The sequence below is a fragment of the Desmodus rotundus genome, chromosome 5 (assembly GCF_022682495.2).
Source record: "Desmodus rotundus isolate HL8 chromosome 5, HLdesRot8A.1, whole genome shotgun sequence".
NCBI lineage: Eukaryota > Metazoa > Chordata > Mammalia > Chiroptera > Phyllostomidae > Desmodus > Desmodus rotundus.
This window is the reverse complement of record NC_071391.1, coordinates 136550968-136574943: the sequence shown is the minus strand read 5'-3', so window position 1 is coordinate 136574943 and position 23976 is coordinate 136550968. Positions and strand designations below refer to the sequence as shown.

Genomic DNA, 23976 nt, shown 5'->3' with positions numbered 1-23976 from the left:
ATGCTTCTTATTCCTTGTACCTTTTCCCCCATTTTTCTCCCTCTCCCCTCCCCACTGATAACTCTCCATGTGATCTTCATTTCTGTGATTCTATTCCTGTTCTAGTTGTTTGCTTAGTTTGTTTTTGGTTTTGTTTTTTTTTTTTAGGTTCAGTTGTTGATCGTTGAGAGTTTGTTGTCAATTTACTGTTCATAGTTCTGATCATCTTTTTCTTAGATAAGTCCCTTTAACATTTCATATAATAAGGACTTGGTGATGATGAACTCCTTTAACTTTACTTTATCTGAAGAGCACTTTATCTGCCCTTTCATTCTAAATGATAGCTTTGCTGGATAGAGTAATCTTGGGCGTAGGTCCTTGCCTTTCATGACTTGGAATACTTCTTTCCAGCCCCTTTTTGCCTGTAAGGTTTCTTTTGAGAAATCATCTAATAACCTTATAGGCAATCCTTTGTAGGTAACTGTCTCCTTTCCTCTTGCGGATTTTAAGATTCTCTCCTAATCTTTAATCTTGGGTAATGTAATTATGATATGCCTTGGCATGCGCTTCCTTGGGTACAACTTGTTTGGGACTCTGAGTTTCCTGGACTTTTTGGAAATCTGTTTCCTTTGCCAGATTGGGGAAGTTCTCCATTATTTTTTCAAGTAAGTTTTCCATTTCTTGCTCTTCTCTTCTTCTGGCACCCTATGATTCAGATGTTGGAATGTTTAAAGTTGTCCCGGAGGTCCGTAAGCCTCTCCCCATTTTTTTGAATTCTTGTTTCTTCATTTTGTTCTGTTTGAATGTTTATTTCTTCCTTCTGCTCCAAATCATTGATTTGAGTCCCGGTTTCCTTTCCTTCACTCTTGGTTACCTGTATATTTTCCTTCATTTCATTTTTCATAGCCTTCACTTCTTCCTCTATTTTGCAACCATACTCAACCATTTCTGTGAGCATCCTGACTTACCAGTGTTTTGAACTCTGCATCTGATAGGTTGGCTATCTCTACATTGCTTAGTTGTATTTTTTCTGGAGCTTTACTCTGTTCTTTCATTTGGGCGCACCCCCCAGCACCTCGCCCCCCCCCCCCCCATCCGCCACAAGTGCCTGTTACAGAGTAAGGAGCAGAGCCCTTAGGTATTCTCCAGGGCAGGGCAACCCGCATTGCTGCATTGTGGTGCTGTATGTTGGGGAGGGGTTTGAGAGGGAACAGTGCCACTTAGTCAGCTTTCAGCTGGCTTTCAGTCAATTCCCTTGCTACCCCTAAGCAAATTGGGCCCTTCTGGTGCTGATTCCCAGGTAGATGGGTTAGTATATGTTTTAGGATTCTGTGGGTCTCTCTAACAAATACTTGTGAGGCTGGGAGTTTCTCCCACCTCCAGAATCCCCACAGGTTTTATGGTCAGAGATTTTGAGGCTTTAGTTTCCTCTGCTGGAACTCTGGGTTGTGCAGATTGTCTTGCTCCCCAATATTTACTCCTGGTTTATCCGCACGCAAATGGGGCACTGCCTGGTCCACCCACTGCCACCTTGCCCGCCCGATCCTCTAGCCACTTCCTTGCCGTGTGTCCTCTCCTCCCCAGCTGTCCATCTCTTCCCCTCCTGGCAGTCTGAGTGAATGTTTCTTCTTTAATACCTTGGTTGTTGGACTTCCATAAAGTTCGATAATCTGGCAGTTCTGGTTATTTTTTTGTTACTAAATTTGTTGTTGTCCTCCTTTTGGTTGTGCAAGGAGGCAAAGTGTATCTACCTCCATCTTGGACCTCCATCTTGGCCAGAAATTAACATTTTTTCCTATTTTGCTGTTTGTGTTTATTTTTAAATGTAATGAGTAATTAACTTTTTAAAAATTTATTGATTTTAGAGGGAGAGGAACGATTTATTGTTCCACTTATTTATGCATTCATTGGATGATTCTTTTATTTTTTATTTTTATTGTAGATACTGCTACAGACATCCCCCATTTTCCCCTCTATGCTCACCTCCACCTAGCCCCTACCCTACCCCTGACCCTCACCTTACTATTGTCTGTGTCCATGGGCTATGCATATATTCTCTTTATAGTCTTTTTTTTTTTAAAGAGCAATTTTTTTTAAACAACTTTTATTTATTTATTTTTAGAGAGAGGGGAAGGGAAGGAGAAAGAGAGAGAAATATCAGTGTGTGGTTGCCTCTCATGTGGCCCCCACCGGGGACCTGGCCTGCAACCCAGGCATGTGCCCTGACTGGGAATCGAACCGACAACCCTTTGGTTTGCAGCCTGCGCTCAATTCACTGAGCTACACCAGCCAGGGCGGCTATGCATATGTTCTTTAACAGTCAGTCTTTTATCCAGTTCCTCCTCCTGACCTCCATGTTTTAAGCATACCATTAGTACCAATTGTATAATTGTTTTTCCTATGTTTGAATATATTTCAGTGTATGTGTAATAATTTAATGTTTATGTAGTGTCAATTTCTTTAATTGGGGGGGTTCCCTTAGTAAGTTGGCATGAGAACCTTATGTTTTTCTTTCATTAATTTAAGGGTAATGATGGACTTAATTGGAAAGAACTCCTCAAAATTAAGAGTGCTCACAAGCTATTATATGCCCTGGAAATTATTGAAGCACTGGGAAAACCTAACAGAAGAATAAGGAGAGAGTCGACGGTAATCACATTGCCATTATTATCATTAAATATTTGTATTATCTCTGGAGCAAAATTCCAGAGATATCTTTTTTATTTAGTTATTTATTTTTAATTGATTGGAGAGAGAAAGATGGAGAGAGAGAGAAACATCAATTTGTTGTTCCAGTTATTTATGCATTTATTGGTTGCTTCTTGTATGTGCACCGACCAGGGATTGAACCCACAACGTAGGTGTATCAGGATGATGCTCTAACCAACTGAGCTAACTAGTCAGGGCCAGAGTGTGTTATCTTTTATTTCCAGAATAATTTTTTCCCTTGCCGTTCTCTCTTATTATTATTTTTGCCTTTCCCACAGGGAAGTTACAGTGATCTTTATCCAGACTCTGATGACTCAAGTGAGGATCAAGTGGAAAACAGTAAAAATTCCTGGAGTTGCAAGGTTGGATCTTGTGTTTTGCAGTATATTGATAAAGATAATTTATTTCTAATTTTTCAAAAGAAGGTACCATAATTATTACTTAGTTTTAAACTAACTTATTAAAATAAAGTGTAGTTTAAAACTTGTATATTACTCTAAATCACTGTAAGCTGATATTAATGCCTTGGCGCTCCTATTTTTTAGCATTTACGTGTTTTCTTCATTAGACTATATTGTGTTATGGCATTCCTGTTTTGGGGATTAAATGGTTAATGGAATATAAAGATATGTTATAGATTTTTGCAGGACTCTACTTTAAAAATTCTTAAAAGTAGGCCGTATGTTATTACTTTGTATAGAAGTTATTTTGGTTACTTAAGTCAAAGAGAAATTTCTTAAGTGAAAGATAAGTAATATTTTACTCATACACACATACACATACTCAGTTACTGAATCAAAAAACAGGTCTTCATCACATAGGTGCTTTCTCTTACCATCGTGTTTACAATTGCTTACAGTTTGTTGCTGCTGGAGGGCTTCAACAGTTACTAGAAATTTTTAATTCTGGAATCCTGGAGCCTAAAGAGCAGGAATCCTGGACTGTGGTAAGTGAAAATTCACTATTTTAGCTAATTACAATAGTTATCTCATTTTAAGTATTTCCATCTCCCATTAGCAAGTATAACTTTTGCTGCAGTACTATAGCAAAGGAGAGTATGGAATATAGTAGGAATTATTTTTAAAAAAAGATGTGATAAAGTAATTATGCAGTAAGAGTTCCCCATGTCAACACCTTAAAAAAATTTTTTTTTTAAATTATTTATTTATTTTTAGAGAGAGGGTAAGGGAAGGAGAAAGAAGGGGAGTGAAACATCAATGTGTGGTTGCCTCTAGTGCACCCCCTACTGGGGACATGGTCTACAACCCAGGCATGCTCTCTGACTGACAATCAAACTGGTGATGCTGTGGTTTGCGGGCCCATGCTCAATCCCCTGAGCTACACCAGCCAGGGCTAAAAATTTTTTTAAGTATTACAATTAATGATTTTGAACTATGTCTAATCATAAACATTTTATCTTTAGGTTGATAAATTATATATTAAAATTAATATAGTCATACTTTATATTCCTTTTTTTAAAAACTTGGTATAAGTATTTAATGTTTTGAAAACATTCTTTCATTTTGATTTCACCATTTTTTTCCTATAGCAGTAGTATTTAGAAATGTGTATCTAGACCATTTTGATTATTCTTCAACCAAATGGGTGTAGAAATTAAGAGTAAGCTTTTAGAAATTTTTTAAGCAATATGACATGGCTGCAGTATTTTTATAGTATTTTACAAAATTATTGGTCCTCACAAAATGATAATTTTAACAAATGGTGCTTTACTCCTATTAACTGAAGAAGCACCGCTCTATTATATTAGGAAAGTAAAATTACTTGTGGAATATTAAAAAATTCATAATGCTATACTGCACCGTCTGGTTTTAAATCAAACGGATGCTCCATTTCCTCACCTCCAACAAAGCAGAATAGCATTATCAAACATTCCATTCAAATATTAATTTTTCAGTACTTGTTTTTAAGAATTACCTTGGAATCTAGGAGTCAGGTGTCTTGATTTGATATAAAATACTAGTACCTCTAAAAGGTTAGTGATTAATTATGTATGGACTCTGCCCTTAACCACCTTTATTGTATCAGGTAGTTGCAGTAATCAGCTGTTATATATAAAGTTCTTGGTGGATGCTGTGATATCTGATACATTTTTAATTCTTAGTTTGCACCCAAGGATATATTTATTGGTTAGAGGGAGAGGAAGAGAGAGAGAAAGAGAAAGGGAAACATTGATGTGAGAAGGAAACATTGATGGATTGCCTCCAATATGCGCCTTGACCTGGGATTCGAACCCGCAACCTGTGTTTGTGCCTTGACTGAGAATCAAAACCACAACCTTTTTGGTGTCTAGGACAATGCCCCAGTCAAGTGAGCCACCCTGCCAGGGCCATTTCTAATTCTCAATAAAAATTCTGAAAGCTGAAATAAATAAAAGATTAATAAAAGAAAATACATTTAGAAAAAAACAATTGCTATCTTACCACTTATTTCAGTACTTTGAAATGAAAAATAATACATTTTTACTTTACATGTTTTACTACAGATATTTTGTTATTAGAAAAAGTACCTATGCTATAATGATTATTATAATTCTGTGTTATAATTTAAATGTCTGTTATGTTTTACTGTCAATCATGTCTTTCATGTCTAATTAAACTCTCAGAATTATAAGGTGCCTTTTAATTCTTTGGCAAAGTGGGAGTATTTAACTAAAATCTTTAAGGAGTATTTACATATCATTTATAGGAATTTTGTTTATAAAATACACAGATTTAGTTTTGAATGAAGTTTACAGGGAATTATGCTAAAAGTTTTATTTCCCTTTGAATTTGGGATACTTTTTTTTGAAATATTATTAATAAGAAAAATTTACTACCATATCTCACACTTTATATGGCAGCGTCTGAGATGCCAGGTATGCCTGAGACACAGATTGCTTTAATTCAACTAATATTTACAATACATCTCTGTTAATGTTATAAATATAATTCAGAATCATTCTTTTTTCTTACCTGTTTATTTTAAAATGAACTTAGTTGAGGTATACTTTTAATTTTTTGAGATATAATTCACATATAATAAAATTCTTTTAAAATGTATAAATCAGTGATTTTTAGTATACTCACAGTTATGCAACCATTACCACTGTCTAATTCCTGAACAATTTCATCACCCATAAAAGAAACTCATTAGCAGTCATTCCTTTTATTTCTATTTATTGCATAATTGCTTAGGCCAAAACTTTACTAGTATGTTGAACAGAAGTGGTGAAAGCAGCCAGCCTTTCCTTGTTACTGCTCTTAGGGGAAGAGCTTCAGTCTTCACCATAGAGTATGATTTTCATTATAGGTTTTTCATATATGACTTTTTTATGTTGAGGTATTTTGCTTGTACCCTCTTTTGGAGTATTTTTATCACCAAAGGGTGCTGAATTTTGTGAAATGCTTTTTCTGCATCAGTCGAGATGATAGTGTGGTCTTTTTCCTTTATTTTGTTGATGTGGTATTACATTGATTGGTTCTTGTATGTTGAACCATCCTTTCATTCCAGGATAAATCCTACTTAATCCTAGTGTATAATCCTTTTCATATGTTGCTGAGTTCTGTGTGCTAATATTTTGTTGAGGATTTTTATATCAGTGTTCAGGAGGGATGTTGGTTTGCTGTTTTCTTGTAGAGTTCTTATTTGGCTTTGATATCAGGGTTATGTAGGCCTCATAGAATGAGTTAGGACGTGTCCCCTCTTCTGTTTTTGGAGAAGTTTGATAAGGATTGGTATTGTTTATGTGTTTGGTAGAATTTACTAGTGAACCTGTCAGGTTCAGGACTTTTTCTTTGTTGGGAGATTTTTGATTACTTATTTAATCTTCTTACTAGTTGTGGGTCTATTCATATTTTTAATTTCATTTTTCTCTCTACATTTTAGTTTTTAAAAGTAATTTGATTTTATTTTAATATTTTAAAATCTTAGTTTTCAATTACAGTTAACATTTTTCTGTCTGCATTTTTTCTTTTATTGAATTTGTTGGGGTGACACTGGTTAATAAAATCATACAAGTTTCAGTTGCAGAATTCTGCAATACATCATCTATCTGTATACTGTATTGTGTGTTTGCCACCCGAGTCAAGTCTCGGTCCATCACCACTTATCCCCCTGTACTTTCCTTCACCTCCCCTCACCCCACCTTTCCTCAGTAATTACCACACTGTTGTCTGTGTCCATAAGTTTTCTCTTTTTTTCCTTTTTGCTCAATTCCTCTACTCCTTCAGCCACCCTCTCTCTGACAGCTGTCAGTCTGCTTTCTATCTATGAGTCTGTCTCTGTTTTGCTTGTTAGTTCATTAGATTTCACATATGAGTGAAATCATGTGGTACTTTTCTTTCTGAACTGGAGAGCATTATTCAGATTTTTTATTTCTTTATCAATGAATTTTGGTAGTTTTTGTGTATGTAGAAATTTGTCCATTTCATGTAAGTTTTTTGACATACAGTTGTTCATTGTACTCTTTCAATCCTTTTTATTTCTGTAGAATTGGTAAAAATGTTCTCACTTTTCATTTGTGAGTTTAGTAACTTCACTCTTCTCTTTCTTAGTCCTTCTAGCTAAAAGTTTGTCAATTTTTTTGTTTGTTTTTGAAGAATCAACTTTTGTTTTCATTGATTTTTCTCTATGGGTTTTTTTTTTTAATTTTTAAGATTTTTTTAAATTTATTTTTAGACAGAGGGGAAGGGAGGGAGAGAAACATCAATGTGTGGTTGCCTCTCACACAGCCCCCATTGGGGACCCAGGCATGTGCCCTGACTGGATCCTTTGGTTCACAGGCCGGCACTCAATCCACTGAGCCACACCAGCCAGGGCTCTCTATGTTTTTTTAAGTCTCCTCTTTAGCTCTTCTGATCTTTATTATTTCTTCTTATGCTAGCTTTAGGTTTAGTTTGTTCTTTTTCTGGTTCCTTAAATTGTAAAGTTAGATTGCTTACTTTAGATCTTTGTTGCATTTTTAACATAAATGTTTATAACTATAAATTTTCCTGTTAACACTGCCTTCACTGTGTCCCATTAGTTCTGTATTGACCTCGTGTTTTATTTTCCTTTGTGAAGTTTCTGTTCATATCTTGAACTTTATTTTTTGTCTCAATAAAGAATTGTAAGGCTGAATTTGGACAGTTTTTTATTTTTTTGCAAGGTGTATGTACAGTAGTGCCCCATTATCCATGGGGATACGTTCCAAGATGCCAGAAGGTGCCTGAGAACTATGGATAGTACCAAATCCTGTATATATTATGTTTTTTCCTTTACATACATACACTTTAGAACTTTTCTTTGGCATATCCAAATTGGCAGCATTGCCACTCTTGCATTGTGGGGCCATTACTACTAAGTAAAATAAGGTTTACTTGACACGAGCACTGAAATACCAAGACAGCTAATTAGTGATTAATGGGTGCGTTATGTGTATAGTGTGGACACACTGAACAGAGGGATGATTCATGTTCTGGGCTGGACAGAGTAGGACAGTAGGAGATTTTATCATAACTCAGAATGGTGCACAATCTAAAACATATGAATTGTTTATATCTAGAATTTTCCCTATAATATTTTCAGATTGTTGTTGACCATGGGTAATTGAAACCACTGAAAATGAAACCATGGATAAAGTGGGGCTACTGTAGTGGGACTATTTTTTTGCTCAGTTGGTGGCTTACATGTATAAACATTGATGGTTCTTTAAGTAGAGTTTTTAATTTTAACAAAATTTGTACCCTATATAAGAAATCCTGTTTTAAGGTCACAAAGATTTTCTCCTGTTTTTTTTTCCTGTTAGCTTTATAGTTATCTTTCACATTCAGGTCTGTGATGTATTTTGCATTAACTTTTGCATATGGGGAGTAAGGTTGAGGTTTTGTTTCTTTCTTTTTTTTTTTTTTTAATGTGGCTATCCAATTTTTCTAGCACCATTTGTTGAAAGATTGTTCTTTTCTCACTTAAATTTCTTGGTATCTTTTGGAAAACCAGTTATATAGGATTGCTGTGTTTCTTGGTAGTGGAATTAGGAAAATAGGAAGAAAAGGACTATTGAAGAGAACACTCTGAAACTCTTATCTTATACAGAAGTGATACTCTTATTTAAAGGAAGTGTTTTACTTAAATTTTAAAGTACCACTTTAAGTCAGTTAGAAATATTATATTAAACAATATTTTACCTAAGAAATGTTTCTTTTACTTAAATATACACACATAAATTTAATAGTTTCAGTTGAATTCTTTTCTAGAATTATGAGTATTGCTTTGGCCCCAAAATATTAGAGTATGTTCATCTTGTGTGGAGAAACAACTTGCAATACTTTGTCTCTCAATTCATTTTATTTGTAGGTAAATATCTTTGTTAGCATTTCAGTATTTTTTTTAAATTATAATATATTTGATTAGGATAAATTTTTAAAACCCTGTATCTTTCTTTTATATACATTTGTATGATGCTTTCATAATAGAAATGCAAGTGTCATTTCCATTTCATTAATCCTCTTAGTGTTTAGATAATTTTTCTTCATTTTTATGAAATTGGATTGTTACTGTAAAAAATGCGCAGCAAAATTCTATAGCATGTGGATTAAGTACTAGCTATAATTATTTTTATTTTCTAGCCTTTCATTTCAAGTTGTATAGTAGCCATTTAAAATTAATTGAAATAGGGAAATGACATTTTCTTCTTATCCACAGTGGCAACTAGATTGTCTTGCTTGCTTGCTGAAGCTAATATGCCAATTTGCAGTAGATCCGTCTGATTTGGATTTAGCTTATCATGATGTCTTTGCCTGGTCTGGTATAGCAGAAAGCCATAGGAAAAGAACTTGGCCTGGTAAATCAAGAAAAGCTGCTGGTGATCATGCCAAAGGTCTTCATATACCAAGATTAACAGAGGTAATATACAGAAATTATTTTTAAATTGTAGTAATGAACTTATGTATGTTTTAAGAGAGCTTATGTATTCTCATTTTGCCAAAATGATGAAGTACACCAATGCATAAGAAATGCTGTTCTACAATACTGCATTATGACTTAACAGCTGAAATGATGCCTTCACTTTAAAGCAGAAGTAACTATGAAGCAATAATGCTTTTCAGTCCATCATCCAAAATGCAAGAACGAATTACATCACATTTTAATGTTATCTAACTATAAGATCGAGTTTATTATTCAGACACAGTTATACATATACTGAGTGTATTAGAGTCCATTCAGGAAAACAAACAAACCACTTTAGAGATTTCAAGTAGAGGAAATTTAAAATAGATCATTGGTCTTATATGTATGTTTTAGAGGGCTGAAAATACAAAAAAAGAAACATTGAGGTAACCTAGACAAGTAACCATTTACCACTCCTAGGGTTTGCAGAACATATGGAAGGAATAGGTTGGGGTGTTCAAAAATAAGATGCTTATAGGAAGAATACTGTTGAACGGGGATTTAGGCCTCTGAAGAAAGGGGTTCTACTACTGCTTCTGAAACCATCTAACTGCCTTTTCTGGGTGAAATACTTCTGGAGCAGTGCTAACAAAAACAGCAAGGAAGTAATAGGTTGACAGAACCTAATAAGAATCCAGCTGGCAAAGGCGGGAGTTGATTTGTCATATACCAACCCTAGAATTGCAGAGCAAGTTTATAAAATGGCAGATGGAAAGCTGAAGAAAATGGCACAATAACCAGCAATAAAATTAGAATTATTTATGACTGTGAATTCTGCTGTTTGTATATTTCCCTTCCAAAGTCACCATCGGTAAGAGATGAAGTGGGGAGAGATTAAGATGAGTTTTGAATGAAATCTCTTACTCATTTTGTAATCTTTTGAGAATGGCACCTCACCTTATACCTGCCCAAGAAACACCAGAGTAATAAATTGGTAACTGATAGAGAAATATTGTGGTTATGATGGGTTGGAAACTTCTGGTATAAATGGAAACCTAAAGCTTATTTCCCTTTTGGAATTTTAGGGTTAAATGGGGAAAATGCTAGTCTTCCAGGTTATAATGTAAGAAGCTCAAATTGAATGTGCTCCTTTTCATTGACTCATAATCTGGAAGCTTTTGACCCTTAGTACTGATTTCCTTTTGGGATATTAGTAGGATAAATGTATATACTGTATTTTGCTGTGTATAATGCACACCCACATTTTTGGTCAAAACTTTCAGGAAAAAAATCTTTCATTTTAATTTTTTAATTCAATTATTTATTTATATTTAGATGCACTTGTTTTTTGTATTATAAATGAATTTTACCATTTATTTTTGAACATACAGATATCGTTATTACTTTCTAGAGTTACATTTTTAACACATAAGCATAAATAAAAGAATTAAAAACATTTATGTAGGTACAGAATTAGTACTACCCATGTATAATGCTCACCCATATTTTCCCCTCAAAAATTTGGGCAAAAAAGTGCGCATTATACACAGCAAAATAAGTAAGTGTGTATGTGCACAATTAAGAGTTTTAAAAAGAAGTGGCTTGTTTTTTTAAGAATAATGCAAGTACATTCTTACTGAAAATAATTCTGAATATGTTCATTACCTTCTCTTCAGACATGTGACTACCTATTAAAAGCATTATTTTTTAGAGAGTTTTTCTATCCACATGACAACGTTTTTGTAGTTCACAAAAGGTGCTTACTATAAGTATAATATCATTCATTTATTTTCTTCATAATAATTAGAGCTTAGTACGTATATAAGCTGTTTGGGAATAAAAGTTCTTATTATACTAATTCTGGTGACAAAGTCTTCCAATTTTGATATACTATAGATAGTAATGTCCTGTCATTCATTATTTCATTTGTTTTCTTTAATAGTCTTTAAAAAGGTTCAAATTCCAAGTTGACCTTTCAAATTTAATTCTAAACATAGTTTTTCTTGAACTTTTCCTGATTTTGCCAGTGACAGGTTTAGTTGCTACTCCCCGTGCTTTGCACGTTTAGCACATTGTGTATACTTCTGCTACAAGTGTTCTCTCTGTTTTATGCTGCACTTGTAGTATCTCCAGGATGGGAACATTGCTATAATTAATTAGTGCCAAGAATTGGTTCTGACCTACGGAAAGGAATTATTAATTTTTATTTCAGTAAATTAGCAAATTATCTATATATGGATGAAGAACTATAATTTAGCAATTAAGTATTTGTTAGAATCAGGCAGCTTGAAAGTTAACAAACTCAACATTGAACCTCAGGATTTTAAGTCTAAAATCCATACTCTATGTCATTGGTGTATTATATTGCTTTTCTGCATTTTAGCGTGGTTGAGGAATCTGCCATTGCTTGACTTTTTCTTGTTTTTTTTTTTTTTCTTGTTTTGAAAGTAGAAAATGTTTAATTTTTCACTCATGCCCTAAAAATCCACTCAAATGTAATACACAATACTTTTCCCGCCCAATTGGGTGATAGTGCAGAGAATCATGGATCAAATATAAAAAATAGTTTTGTCTGTTTCTTAACTTTTTATGTTTTCTTGTTAAAGTTGCTGTCTTAAGTTTGGATACAAAATTCTGGTTTCCTAGTATTTGATATTTTTACTGTATTTTCAGACAAGATGGAGCATGTTCAGGGTGCCATGGCCATAGACTTTTTCACTGTATTTTCAAATGGCCATTCTTAGGATATTCCTTTTCTTGTCATAGATCAAAATTAATTTGGAGTCTTGGGTTAAAAATGAAGTGTTGTGTTTCAGTGCATTCAAAGATGTTTAAAATTTTTTTTTGTTTTAGGTATTTCTTGTTCTTGTGCAAGGAACCAGTTTGATTCAGCGACTTATGTCTGTTGCTTATACATATGATAATCTGGCTCCTAGGTATGATATTTTTAATATAATTTATGCATGTATTTGTAGTAAGAATATAGTGTTTTAAAATTTCATTTTGAAAAAATTTAATAAAAGAAAAATTGTAGGGTGCTTATTGAACTCCCATACTGCTTATTTAAATTTGAATATTACTGTAAACATTTTGCCAGTTTTATTGCATAATCATGAGTGTGTATTTTCTGTGTACGTGCAAAAACATTTATTTACATATTGTCCTAAATCTTTCCGAGTAAATTTTAGACATCATGACCATTAACCTATAGATACTTTGATGTGTATCTCCTAAAACCAAGAACATATTCTTGACTACTACAGTAAAATACTTAAGTTTAGGCAGTGTTATCTCATATACCATTGATTTTCAAGTTGTCTCATTAATATTCTTATAACAATTCTTTTTCTGGTTTAGGATCATGTACTACTACTGCATTTAGTTGTCATATTTATTTCGTTTCCTTTAATCAGATTACTTTATTAGCCTTTTCTTTGATGAATTGACATTTCTGACCAGTACAGGTCAAGTCTTCTATAATGGACCTTTCAGTTTGTTTTCCTGATTGATTGTTTTCCCATGATCAAATTCAGATTCTACATATTAACAGGAATACTCCATAAGTAATGTGTCTTTTGTAATACGTTCTGGTGATGGTAGTGTGTCCCGTTATTAGTGATAACTAATTTTGATCAGTTAACCTGGTTTCCTTTAGGTTTCTCCTCAATAAGGTTTTTGATTTTCTATTTTGTAATTAAAAGTAACCAGTGGGAAGATGTTTTGCAACTGCTTAAAATTTCTCCTAATAAAGTTTCATTCATTAACATTTTTTTTAGCATTCAGTGATGATTCTTGCCTGAATTTAAAATATTAGCATATTTACAAAGTGGTTTTCTAACTCTTACCATTTCTTTTGTGTTTATTAGTTGATATTCTGTTGTGAGGAAGTGCTTTCTCTTCCTCCCTTTTATTTATTTATTATCAGTTTGGGTTTTTTTTTCATTCAGCATATAATTCATTCATTACTAACCACTTTGCTCAAAATATACCTGAGTTGGTCTGGTCAAGCTTGTTCATGAGTCCTTTTGACATAGCCCATTATTTTGTGTGGAGAGTAGGAATCCCCGCTCCCCCCCCAATCTTCTAGGCTTGTGATTTCCCTGCCTTATTCCTAGAATCCGCCATTTCCTGTTAGTGGGGAAACTCAAAAATACGGGTGCTTGGTATACTCATTGCTACCAGTATTTCCTTGCTCGTAGACTCTCTGGACAGAGCTGGAAATGTGTGTATAGGAATATAATTAAAACATGTGATATGGTTTCATTTATTTGAGCTATGTTAGAAAACTTTTTAATCATGTAGAAAATTTTAATGTAGAAATTAAAATATGATAATTGCTAACTAATACATGGGACCTGACTATATGCCTTAAGTAATCCCATAAAGTATGTTAAAATATATAAAATTAATTTCTTAGTATTTTGTAGGTGTTATGTTGGGCTGACATTTGCCATTATACTTAAATGGTTTATAAAGCTAATGTAAACACCTTTTAAAGTTTTTAATATTATATATGGCTAATAGCTAATTATCTGTTTTTAGATACTATTAAAAGTCACCTTCATTTGAAATGGTTGCACATAAATAGCATGATTATTTTTAAATAATTTCTTTTTTAATGTACTTTAATGTCTGTTGTAATTGAATTCCCATTTATTCAATCAATATCTGCTTTATCCCACCAGACTCGAAAAGTTGTATATGAACTATGTGTTATTTTGTTCCCCATTATATTTTCAGAGCCAGGCACCTTACCTCAGTTTGTAAAAAACTGTGAATGGATAACATGGGAAAATGAAGAAAGTGCTATAACATGCCCTTGAATTGTATGATAACATACTTTTAATACCCCAGCCACCAGTTACTTTCCAGCTAAATTTATTTCTTAACTCTTCCTCCTTGTCCTCCAACATACATTCTACCTCAGTATCCCATACACTACAGTATATTGAGTTACGGCAATTCAATGACTGGTTTAGTCGGCTTTTTGTTCACTTGACTCTGTTAACCTCACATAGTGAAAAATAAATATGCACATTTGTTTCTGGCTGCTGCTAGCCAAGCTAATTCCCTCTGTGGCAATTCTTGTTTTCATTCCAGCAGTTCCAGCTTTTATTTATTAATTAATTGATTTGAGAGAGAGACAAGGGAGAGACAGACATCAATTTGTTGTTCCACTTATTTATGCATTCATAGGTTGATTCTTGTATGTGCCCTGACTGGGAATCCGCAACTTTGGTGAGTCAGGATGATGTTTTAACCAACTGAGCTACCTGGCTAGGGCCAGCAGTTCCATTCTTAAAGAACTCATTAAAATCTGTAAGCTCCCACCCCCTCACGCTCAGTTCATACTATACTAGGAGTTTTGTATCAATCAGGGCAGCAAGAACAAATTTTTGCTTGTGTTACCAAAAATTGTCTGTTGCTATAGATTTAAAAGATAGATGGATATGTTGGTCTGGTAAAAACTATATCAATATCATAAAAATTAAACATATCGTATGTTTAATATTAATACTTGATTTATAACATTTTTAATATTTAGTAACTTTTAAATTTTTATTGTTACTCAATTACAGTTGTATGCCTTTTCTCCCCATCCTTCCACCCCACCCCAGCCAAACCCACCTCCCTCCCCCACCTCCACCTTCCCCCTTGATTTTGTCCTTGTGTCCTTTATAGTAGTTCCTGTATTTTTAGTAACTTTTACTTTAAACCAATAATATGTGTGAGCCTTGCTTTTTGGGATTTTTGAAATGTGTTTTGTGAATTATAAAAAAGTGGGAATGCTAGAGATTAGTGCTTTTTAAAAAGTTTGTAAGGCAAATAATCTATATTAAATCATTTTGTTAAAATAAAAATTTTAATACTTAGTTTTCTTTAAATTGAAGTAATACAGTTTTCATTGAAGTAACTAAAAGTATTGGGAAAATAGAAATGAAATTATATTAAGTTGAATTAGTTTTCTCTACTTTTTAATAATTTGCTTTTCACTGTTCATGATAGAGATTGGCACTAACAATACAAAAGCGTTAAACAGAAACTTTCATGGCTGAAAGCTTTTCTAAAATGGTTTGTTGAGCCAGATGATAGCCAGAAAAGGACCAAATCCAGGTGTTACAGAATGGACTTGTGGGGGGCCAAGATGCTGTTACCTACCTAAGCAAGCTCCCTCCCCCGGGGTCTGTCTGTATTACGTTCATCTTACCCGCTGCCAGACGTTAGGAAATGTGGCTCTCAGTGCTAGAGTTTGGTAAAAAAAAGAAAGGAACTATTTATTCAAAAGCTATACAGGTGTAGAGTAATGGCGAAATGTCGCTGTTAAAATCCAAGTCCCTCTAAAACACCCACAAACACACAGACACATACAGTCTTGCCTTATTCCGCTTTGCCCAACTAAGCCAGTCTGAGGGGTACCATATCTCGGGAAAAAAAATAGAAGTCTGTAGCTCAGCTAGACTCCCAGTTCCTCCCAGTAATCCGTGCTTGGCTGGGCAGATCTGCAGTCACCAGCACCATCAGCTGTGTCACTGGGATCTCCATTTCTTAATCCAAAACCACGGAGCACCTCCTCATGGCCCACCAGTGGGAGTCCTTTTACCCCTTTCCTTCCTTCATGGTCTGGAATCATCCTCCTGCATAGTCCTGCATTGTCTCTCCTAGTCCTGCATTGTTCCTGTTGTCTTCCATCCCACTTGGTGGCCTGCCTTTAGTTTAAATCCCAGCCTGGAACCTCCTCCATAACCCCATTTCTGACTCCTCCACAATTGGCTACACCTGCCAGCATTCCTGCAGTTTTCAGCCTTTCTTGGCTACCATAGTAAGTCCTGGCAGGCGTGGCCCCCTGGCATGGAGTGAACCATCTTCAAGATTTGTAAGGGGAGTTGCCTCACAGTTATGTCCTGGGTCAAAGTCGTTCCCTCTCCCTAGCTAGCCTGCTCTTCCTATGCAAAACAACCATTTTTGCATATAGATATGAAGACTAGTCTGCTGTTACTGATATACAAACTAACTCTCAATGGCCCTGCTCCACGTGTTGCATCCCCCAGCCAGATGTGGGGGGGACCTTGGGACCTCCCAGTCTACACCCCGTTGCACAGGGGCATGAAATCACCAATAACAGGGCTAGATGGAGTACATGTGTCTGCCATCCTGGAGTTTATGGGCTTTTTATACATTCTGTTTTGGGGAAGAAAGATATAAGTCGTTTTGGAAGAATTTACATTGGGCCCTGGCTGGTGTGGCTTAGTGGATTGAGCGCTGGGCTGTGAAATAAAGGATTGCCAGTTCCATTCCCAGTCAGGGCACATGCCTGGGTTGCCAGAAGGGCCACGTCCCCAGTAGGGGGCGCATGAGGGGCAGCCACATGTTGATGATTCTCTCCCTCTCTTTCTCCCTTCCCCTCTCTCTAAAAATATGTAAATAAAATCTTTTAAAAAAAAAGAATTTACATGGGGTATAGATAAGGGGGATGGTAGGAAAAAATAAAGCAAGAGCAGTTCTAGGGTAGGTGCATAGTCCCTAAAGAAGAACTATTTACTACTTTTGATTTCTTGAGGCCAATAGTCATGAGTTGATTGAAAGCTCCAATGTGCATTCAGGAATGTGAGCAGTGTATTGTTAGTTGGCTCACAGCTATTAACTGGTTAAATACTCTCTGTCTTTTTCTCTCACTCTCTGGCCTGCTATAATTTAATTTAGAATATCTCAGCATTTTTTTTCCTGTCAAAGGAAGGGCATTTTATTCAGTGCATAATTTATTTTTTAAGGAGTCTGAAGTTTAGACTAAAACTTTATAAACTTTCTCTTTGTAATACACATCTCTTTAGTAACTAAAGCATGAGCACCTTTTGAGAGTTCACTTTTATGAGTCAATATTGGTGTCACTCAAATTTCGTGTATTAAACGAACATTTATTTGATGTTTGCTCTAAGATTTTACCAGTGAATTTTAAAAGGTAAAGGTCATAGAAAAAAAAAATAAAAGTAGCTTTCTTAAAATCTAATCATTTTTAGGGGGAAAGTTGTATATACTTTGAAGGATATGTGGTAAAAAAAAAATTGAGTTATTTTTAATTCATTGCTGAGTTTAATTAGTGGTGATATGTTTTTACTTTACAGAGTTTTGAAAGCTCAGTCTGATCACAGGTCTAGACATGAAGGTAAGGGTTCAAGAAAGTTAATTTTTAATAGGTAAAGATTTGAATAACTAGATACATTTATATATAACATTTTTGATTACAGTACAAGCCTTTGTAGTTGAATTTTTCTACTTTTTTTTTTTTTAGTTTCACATTATTCAATGTGGCTCTTGGTGAGTTGGGCTCATTGCTGTTCTTTAGTGAAATCTAGCCTTGCTGACAGTGATCATTTGCAAGATTGGCTAAAGAAATTGACCCTCCTTATTCCTGAGGTAAGATAAAGATTAGGAATTACTCTTCATATTTTTTCTTATTAACATTGACAATAAAAAGCAGCTAATATAAAATGTCCACTTGGACATGATTCCATAAATATGTCATCTGGAATGTGCTCTTTTAACTCTTTAAGATCTAGAATCTCTTGAACTGTGTACACTTAAGTGTGAGTATTAAATATTCTGTACCATTCATATTGTCTTTTTATGAAATAGTTGTTTACAGAGTGATTATTTTGCTTTGGGTTTTGGGGTTTTTTTTTTTTTTTTTTAATGCTTTTTTCTGGGCAGGGGTACCTGATCATTTATTTTGATCATTGATGTTTTAGAGAATTTTTTTAAAATTTAACTGGAGTGTATCCTTAGATACATAAAAAGAGACTAAAAATAGGATGTGAGGGCGATCTGGCTGCGACATCTGTCACCCCATTGATCACCAAGGTTGATTCGGTTGATCTGGCTGGCTAGGCGGGTGTTCCCTTTCTCCCTCACCGATGCATGTGCGTCCCTCCCGAAGCTTCACGCTCGGTCGAAGAGGACAACCTTCCCAACTAGAGGAGAGGACCGGTCTTCGGTTAAGGGTATATGAGTAGCTGCGCTCCCCTGCTAGAACCTCCAAACAAGTTCTCAAAAGAGACTAAAAATAAGTCAAATATATTTTCTTTTGATTCCATTATGTACAGACACTAAGGAGGACAATATAATTTTCACAAACCGTATCTTGATATTACACTATATTCCTCAATGAAATAGTAGAATGCACTCTATCACTTAGTCACCACAGTCACATCTTTTTTACACAGCACTGTCTAAAACTTTGTCTCTGAATTGTTGTGTATGTGTTCTTGTTCTGGCTCTGTCCCAGAGAACCACTGTGACATTTGGGAAGATCCCTTAGAATATGTAAAATTTTATATTTAAGTACTTTTTAAATTGCTACCTGCTATGAAAATACCTTATCCTGTTACTTAATCTTGTAAATAAATTAGTGTGTATATCTTCTCAATCCCTTTTGTATTTGTCTATTGTTGTGTTTATTTGGTTTTATTTTGTGGCCATATTCGGGGTTTCTAAATTTGTTTTTACATATTACTGTATACTTTGAGGTACTTTATTTGGTCATATATTATTTACATCCACAGGTATGTGATCAGAACATTGCATTTTATAATACATTACTAAAGAAGCCACTTAACATTATTTCTGTCAGCATATTAACCTTGATATTGACTTTTTAATACTAACTCGGATTATCTTCCGAACTTGCTTTTTTATTTAGACTGCAGTCCGTCATGAGTCTTGCAATGGTCTTTATAAGTTATCTCTATCAGGACTGGATGGAGGAGACTCAATCAATCGCTCTTTTTTGCTATTGGCTGCCTCAACATTGTTGAAATTTCTTCCTGATGCTCAGGCACTCAAACCTATCAGGGTAAGATTTTACTGTGTTCAGGAGCAGTTTCTATTTTTGCAGTTTCCTGTGCCCAATTTTATCATTATGTTATATCCTTGCAGTAATTTTGAGTACCTGTTTACTTTATATTGTTTTGCCAAGATAATAGTTATATAGTTCTTAAAGCAACAGGCCTGACTGATATGGCTCAGTGGGTTGAGCATCATCCTGCAAACTGAAAGGTCTCTGGTTCTATTCCCTGTCAGTGCACATGCCTGGGTTGCAGGCCAGGTCCCCGTTTGTGGGGGTGTGAGAGGCAACCGATTGATGTTTCTCTCACACACCAGTGTTTCTCTTTATCCTTCCCTTCCACTCCCTGTCCTTCCCTTCCCCTCTCTCTTAAAAGAAATAAATGAAATCTTTTTTTTAAAAAAAGTGACAGTATTGTGACATACTGTGACCATGTTACACCTAGCAGTAGAATCTGTTTGCTTTGATTTCAGCTTTAGGGGATCTCTCACGGGCATTGTATTGGAAATAGCTTTTGTTCTTACTAGGTTCTGGAGCCTTGTGTTAGTAAGTTGAATGACAGGAAACATCATAAATGTAGCTTTCTTCTCATTTAGTCACACGTTTTTTATTTTTTTAATTCTTAATGATATTCTGAATTTTCATTTTCCTTCCCTTTCCACTTTATATGCTAGCCTTGTAAAAGCCTTCTATCACATAATAAATCCTGAGCACATTAGTAAGTAAATTCTACTAATCCTAGAAATTTGTTGCATTGTAGGAATTTCCTTTTCCTCTTCCATATTAACCTATCATCAGCTGTGCAAGAAATACATTACCTTCTTTATTTTTAAGATTTCAAAACTATAATAGACTACTGCATGTGGGTATATTTATATATACTCATGTTCTGTAGTTTTCTTTTCCACATTTTCAATGAATTCTTAATTTATATCACATTATTTAGCATTATACATTATTTGTTTTTGTTTAAGACTTCATTTATTCATTTTTAGAGAGAGGGGAAGAGAAGGAGAAAAAGGGAGAGGAACATCAATGTGTGGTTGCCTCTCGCGCGCCCTGTACTGGGGACCTGGCCTGCAACCCAGGCATGTGCCCTGACTGGGAATCAAACTGGAGACCCTTTGGTTTGCAGCCCGTTCTCAATCCACAGAGCTACACTAGCCAGAGCAATTATTATTATTTTCTCAAGTAGGTTGTAAGTAATTTGAAAGTAATGTTTTTTTCTAGTATTTCTCATATTATTCACTATGTGCCTAGTTATTTTAATTTTATAGAAATTAGGAGTTTTCTCTCTCTCTTTTTTTTTTTTACCTAATACTGTGGTTTTTTAAAAATTATTTTATTGTTGTTCAATTACAGTTGTCTGCATTTTCTCCCCACCTCTCTACCCCACCCAGCCTTAAATTTTGATTACTATTTAGTTTGTGTTGGAATTTATTTTTTTCATAAAGCCTACTTTCTTAAATATATTGTAATTTTAAGCTATTTCCCTTTTTAAAATGTTTTCACAAAGTTAATTTTTTTTTTAATAGATAGATGATTATGAAGAAGAACCAATGTTAAAACCTGGATGCAAAGAATACTTTTGGTTGTTGTGCAAATTAGTTGATAACATACACATAAAGGACGCTAGTCAGGTACGTTTAGGGAATTATATACATTCTTATGTTAATAGAGATGTGTGTGCATACCTTTATAGGTTCTCATTAAAGGCATTTTAATCAATGAGTTGAAAATGCCATAATTTTTCTGCTGTATTTGTTCAGAACCTCTGAACCTCTCTGTTCTGCTCTAATCCTTTTCTTTTTACTTTGATCTTTGTTGCAATGTCTTTATCTGATATCTGCTATCTGTATGTAAGTAGTTTCTTGTCTCTTTTAAATAAGATTTGTGAATGCACAATCTTATTTAGAATGTGAAATTTAGACTTTAAATACAGCTTTCTGTAATATCATATGGATTTGGAGTTCTGAATGTAAAATAAAATTGCAATTTAAATGAAGTTATTTTAAGCTAAACAACCACTATCGGTGTGCTGTTCTACTAATTTTCTTATACGAGACTAAAATATTTTGATCTAAACAAAGTATTCTTTAAAACAAGTTGATTTCAAAAACAGACTTGGCACATAAAGTCTTTTGGTTTTTTTCCTTTATAAATTTAGTAACCTAAAATGCATCTAAATGATCTGAGAAGAAATGAGAAACACTTGAAGAAGATACATATAAATATTTAGGAAACATTTTCTTTCATTTTTTTTAAATGTATTTTGATCACAGTGCAGTATACACACTTTACATTTGAAATATCTTGTAGTGTTTGAACTTTCTACTTTTAAGAAATAGTTTACATATGAATTCTTAAAGTTTTCTACTTTGCATTTGGGAAATAATTACAAAAATTAATATTGAATATGTTTTGATTTATTGATTTGATGCCAGATAAACATTGATTTTTTTAACCTGGGGCTGAATATTTAAATTAGGAATCTATAAACTAGGAATCTGTCTATATATATTTTTTAATGTAATTATTGATTATGCTATTACAGTTGTCCCATTTCCCCCCCTCACTCCACTCCATCCTGCCCACCCCCTCCCTCCCACATTCCCCCCCACCTGTAGTTCATGTCCATGGGTCATACTTATAAGTTCTTTGGCTTCTCCATTTCCTACACTATTCTTACCCTCCCCCTGTCTATTTTCCACCTATCATTTATGCCACTTATTCTCTGTACCTTTTCCCCTCTCTCCCCCACCCACTCCCCTGTTGATAACCCTCCATGTGATCTCCATTTCTGTGGTTCTGTTCCTGTTCTAGTTGTTTGCTTAGTTTGCTTTTGTTTTTGTTTTAGGTGTGGTTGTTAATAACTGTGAGTTTGCTGTCATTTTTACTGTTCATATTTTTTATCTTTTTTTTCTTAGGTAACTCCCTTTGACATTTCATATAATAAGGGCTTGGTGATGATGAACTCCTTTAACTTGACCTTATCTGGGAAGCACTTTATCTTCCCTCCCATTCTAAATGATAGCTTTGCTGGATAGAGCAATCTTGGATGTAGGTCCCTGCCTTTCATGACTTGGAATACTTCTTTCCAGCCCCATCTTGCCTGTAAGGTCTCTTTTGAGAAATCAGCTGACAGTCTTATGGGAACTCCTTTGTAGGTAACTGTGTTCTTTTCTCTTGCTGCTTCTAAGATTCTCTCATTCTCTTTAATCTTGGGTAATATAATTATGATGTGCCTTGGTGTGTTCCTCCTTGGGTCCAGCTTCTTTGGGACTCTGTGAGCTTCCTGGACTTCCTGGAAGTATATTTCCTTTCCCAGGTGAGGGAAGTTCTCCTTCATTATTTGTTCAAATAAGTTTTCAATTTTTTGTTCTTCCACTTCTCCTTCTGGTACCCCTATAATTCGGATGTTGGAATGTTTCAAGATGTCCTGGAGGTTTCTAAGCCTCTCCTCATTTTTCTGAATTCTTGTTTCTTCATACTTTTCTGGTTGGATGTTTCTTTCTTCCTTCTGGCCCACACCATTGATGTGAGTCCCAGTTTCCTTACCATCACTATTGGTTCCCTGTACATTTTCCTTTATCTCTCTTAGCATAGCCTTCATTTTTTCATCTAGTTTTCGACCAAATTCAACCAATTCCGTGAGCTTCTTGATTACCAGTGTTTTGAAGTGTGCATCTGATAGGTTGGCTATCTGTTGGCTATCTGTTCGCTGCTTAGTTGAATTATTTCTGGAGCTTTGAAGTGTTCTGTCATTTGGGTCATTTTTTTTTGATCTTGGTGCTTCTGTTACTTAAAGGGGCGGAGCTTTAGGTGTTCCCCGGGGCAGGGTAACATTGTTCGCTGTGCTGTGACGCTGTACGTGGGAGAGGGGCCGAGAGGGAGCAATGGTGCCCGCTCCACTCTCTGCCGGATTTCAGTCACTCCCTATGCTACCCACAATGAAATTGGGCCCCTCTGGTGCTGGTTCCTGAGTGGGTGGGCTTGTGTACGCTCTAGGCCCCTGTGGGTCTCTCCAAGGACCTCTCCTGGGAGGCTGGGAGTTTCTCCTGCTGCCGCCCCAACACCCATGGGTGTTTTCTTCTTTTTTTTTTTTTAATTTTTATTATTGTTCAATTACAGTTGTATGCCTTTTGTCCCCATCCCTCCAACCCACCCCAGCTGAACCCACCTCCCTCCCCCACCTCCACCCTACCCCTTGATTTTGTCCATGTGTCCTTTATAGTAGTTCCTATAATCCCCTCTTCCCACTGCCCCCCCCCCCCGCTATTGTTAGATTGTTCTTACCTTCAATGTCTCTGGTTATATTTTGTTTGCTTTTTTCTTCTAATGATTATGTTCCAGTTAAAGATGAGATCATATGGTATTTGTCCCTCACCGCCTGGCTTATTTCACTTAGCATAATGCTCTCCAGTTCCACCCATGCTGTTGCAAAGGGTATAAGCTCCTTCTTTCTCTCTGCTGCGTAGAATTCCATTGTGTAAATATACCATAGTTTTTGGATCCACTTGTTTGCCGATGGGCACTTAGGTTGCTACCAGTACTTGGCTATTGTAAATTGTGCTGCTATGAAC

At 35.1% G+C, this 23976-nt stretch overlaps 1 protein-coding gene across 6 annotated transcripts in view; it reads left to right on the top strand.

Annotated features, from left to right (window-relative positions):
* USP34 (ubiquitin specific peptidase 34) overlaps positions 1-23976 on the top strand; it is a 223184-nt gene that overhangs the window by 130000 nt on the left and 69208 nt on the right. For all 6 annotated transcript variants that reach the window (XR_008427014.2, XM_053925775.1, XM_053925776.2 and 3 more), the window contains 9 exons: positions 2506-2628; positions 2967-3050; positions 3548-3634; positions 9370-9570; positions 12409-12491; positions 17676-17716; positions 17843-17967; positions 19250-19402; positions 20929-21033. Coding sequence is in view for 5 of the 6 variants with exons in the window: in XM_053925775.1 (XP_053781750.1) it covers positions 2506-2628; positions 2967-3050; positions 3548-3634; positions 9370-9570; positions 12409-12491; positions 17676-17716; positions 17843-17967; positions 19250-19402; positions 20929-21033 (1002 nt within the window). In the remaining variant the exon portion in view is untranslated. The remainder of the gene's footprint in view (positions 1-2505; positions 2629-2966; positions 3051-3547; positions 3635-9369; positions 9571-12408; positions 12492-17675; positions 17717-17842; positions 17968-19249; positions 19403-20928; positions 21034-23976) is intronic.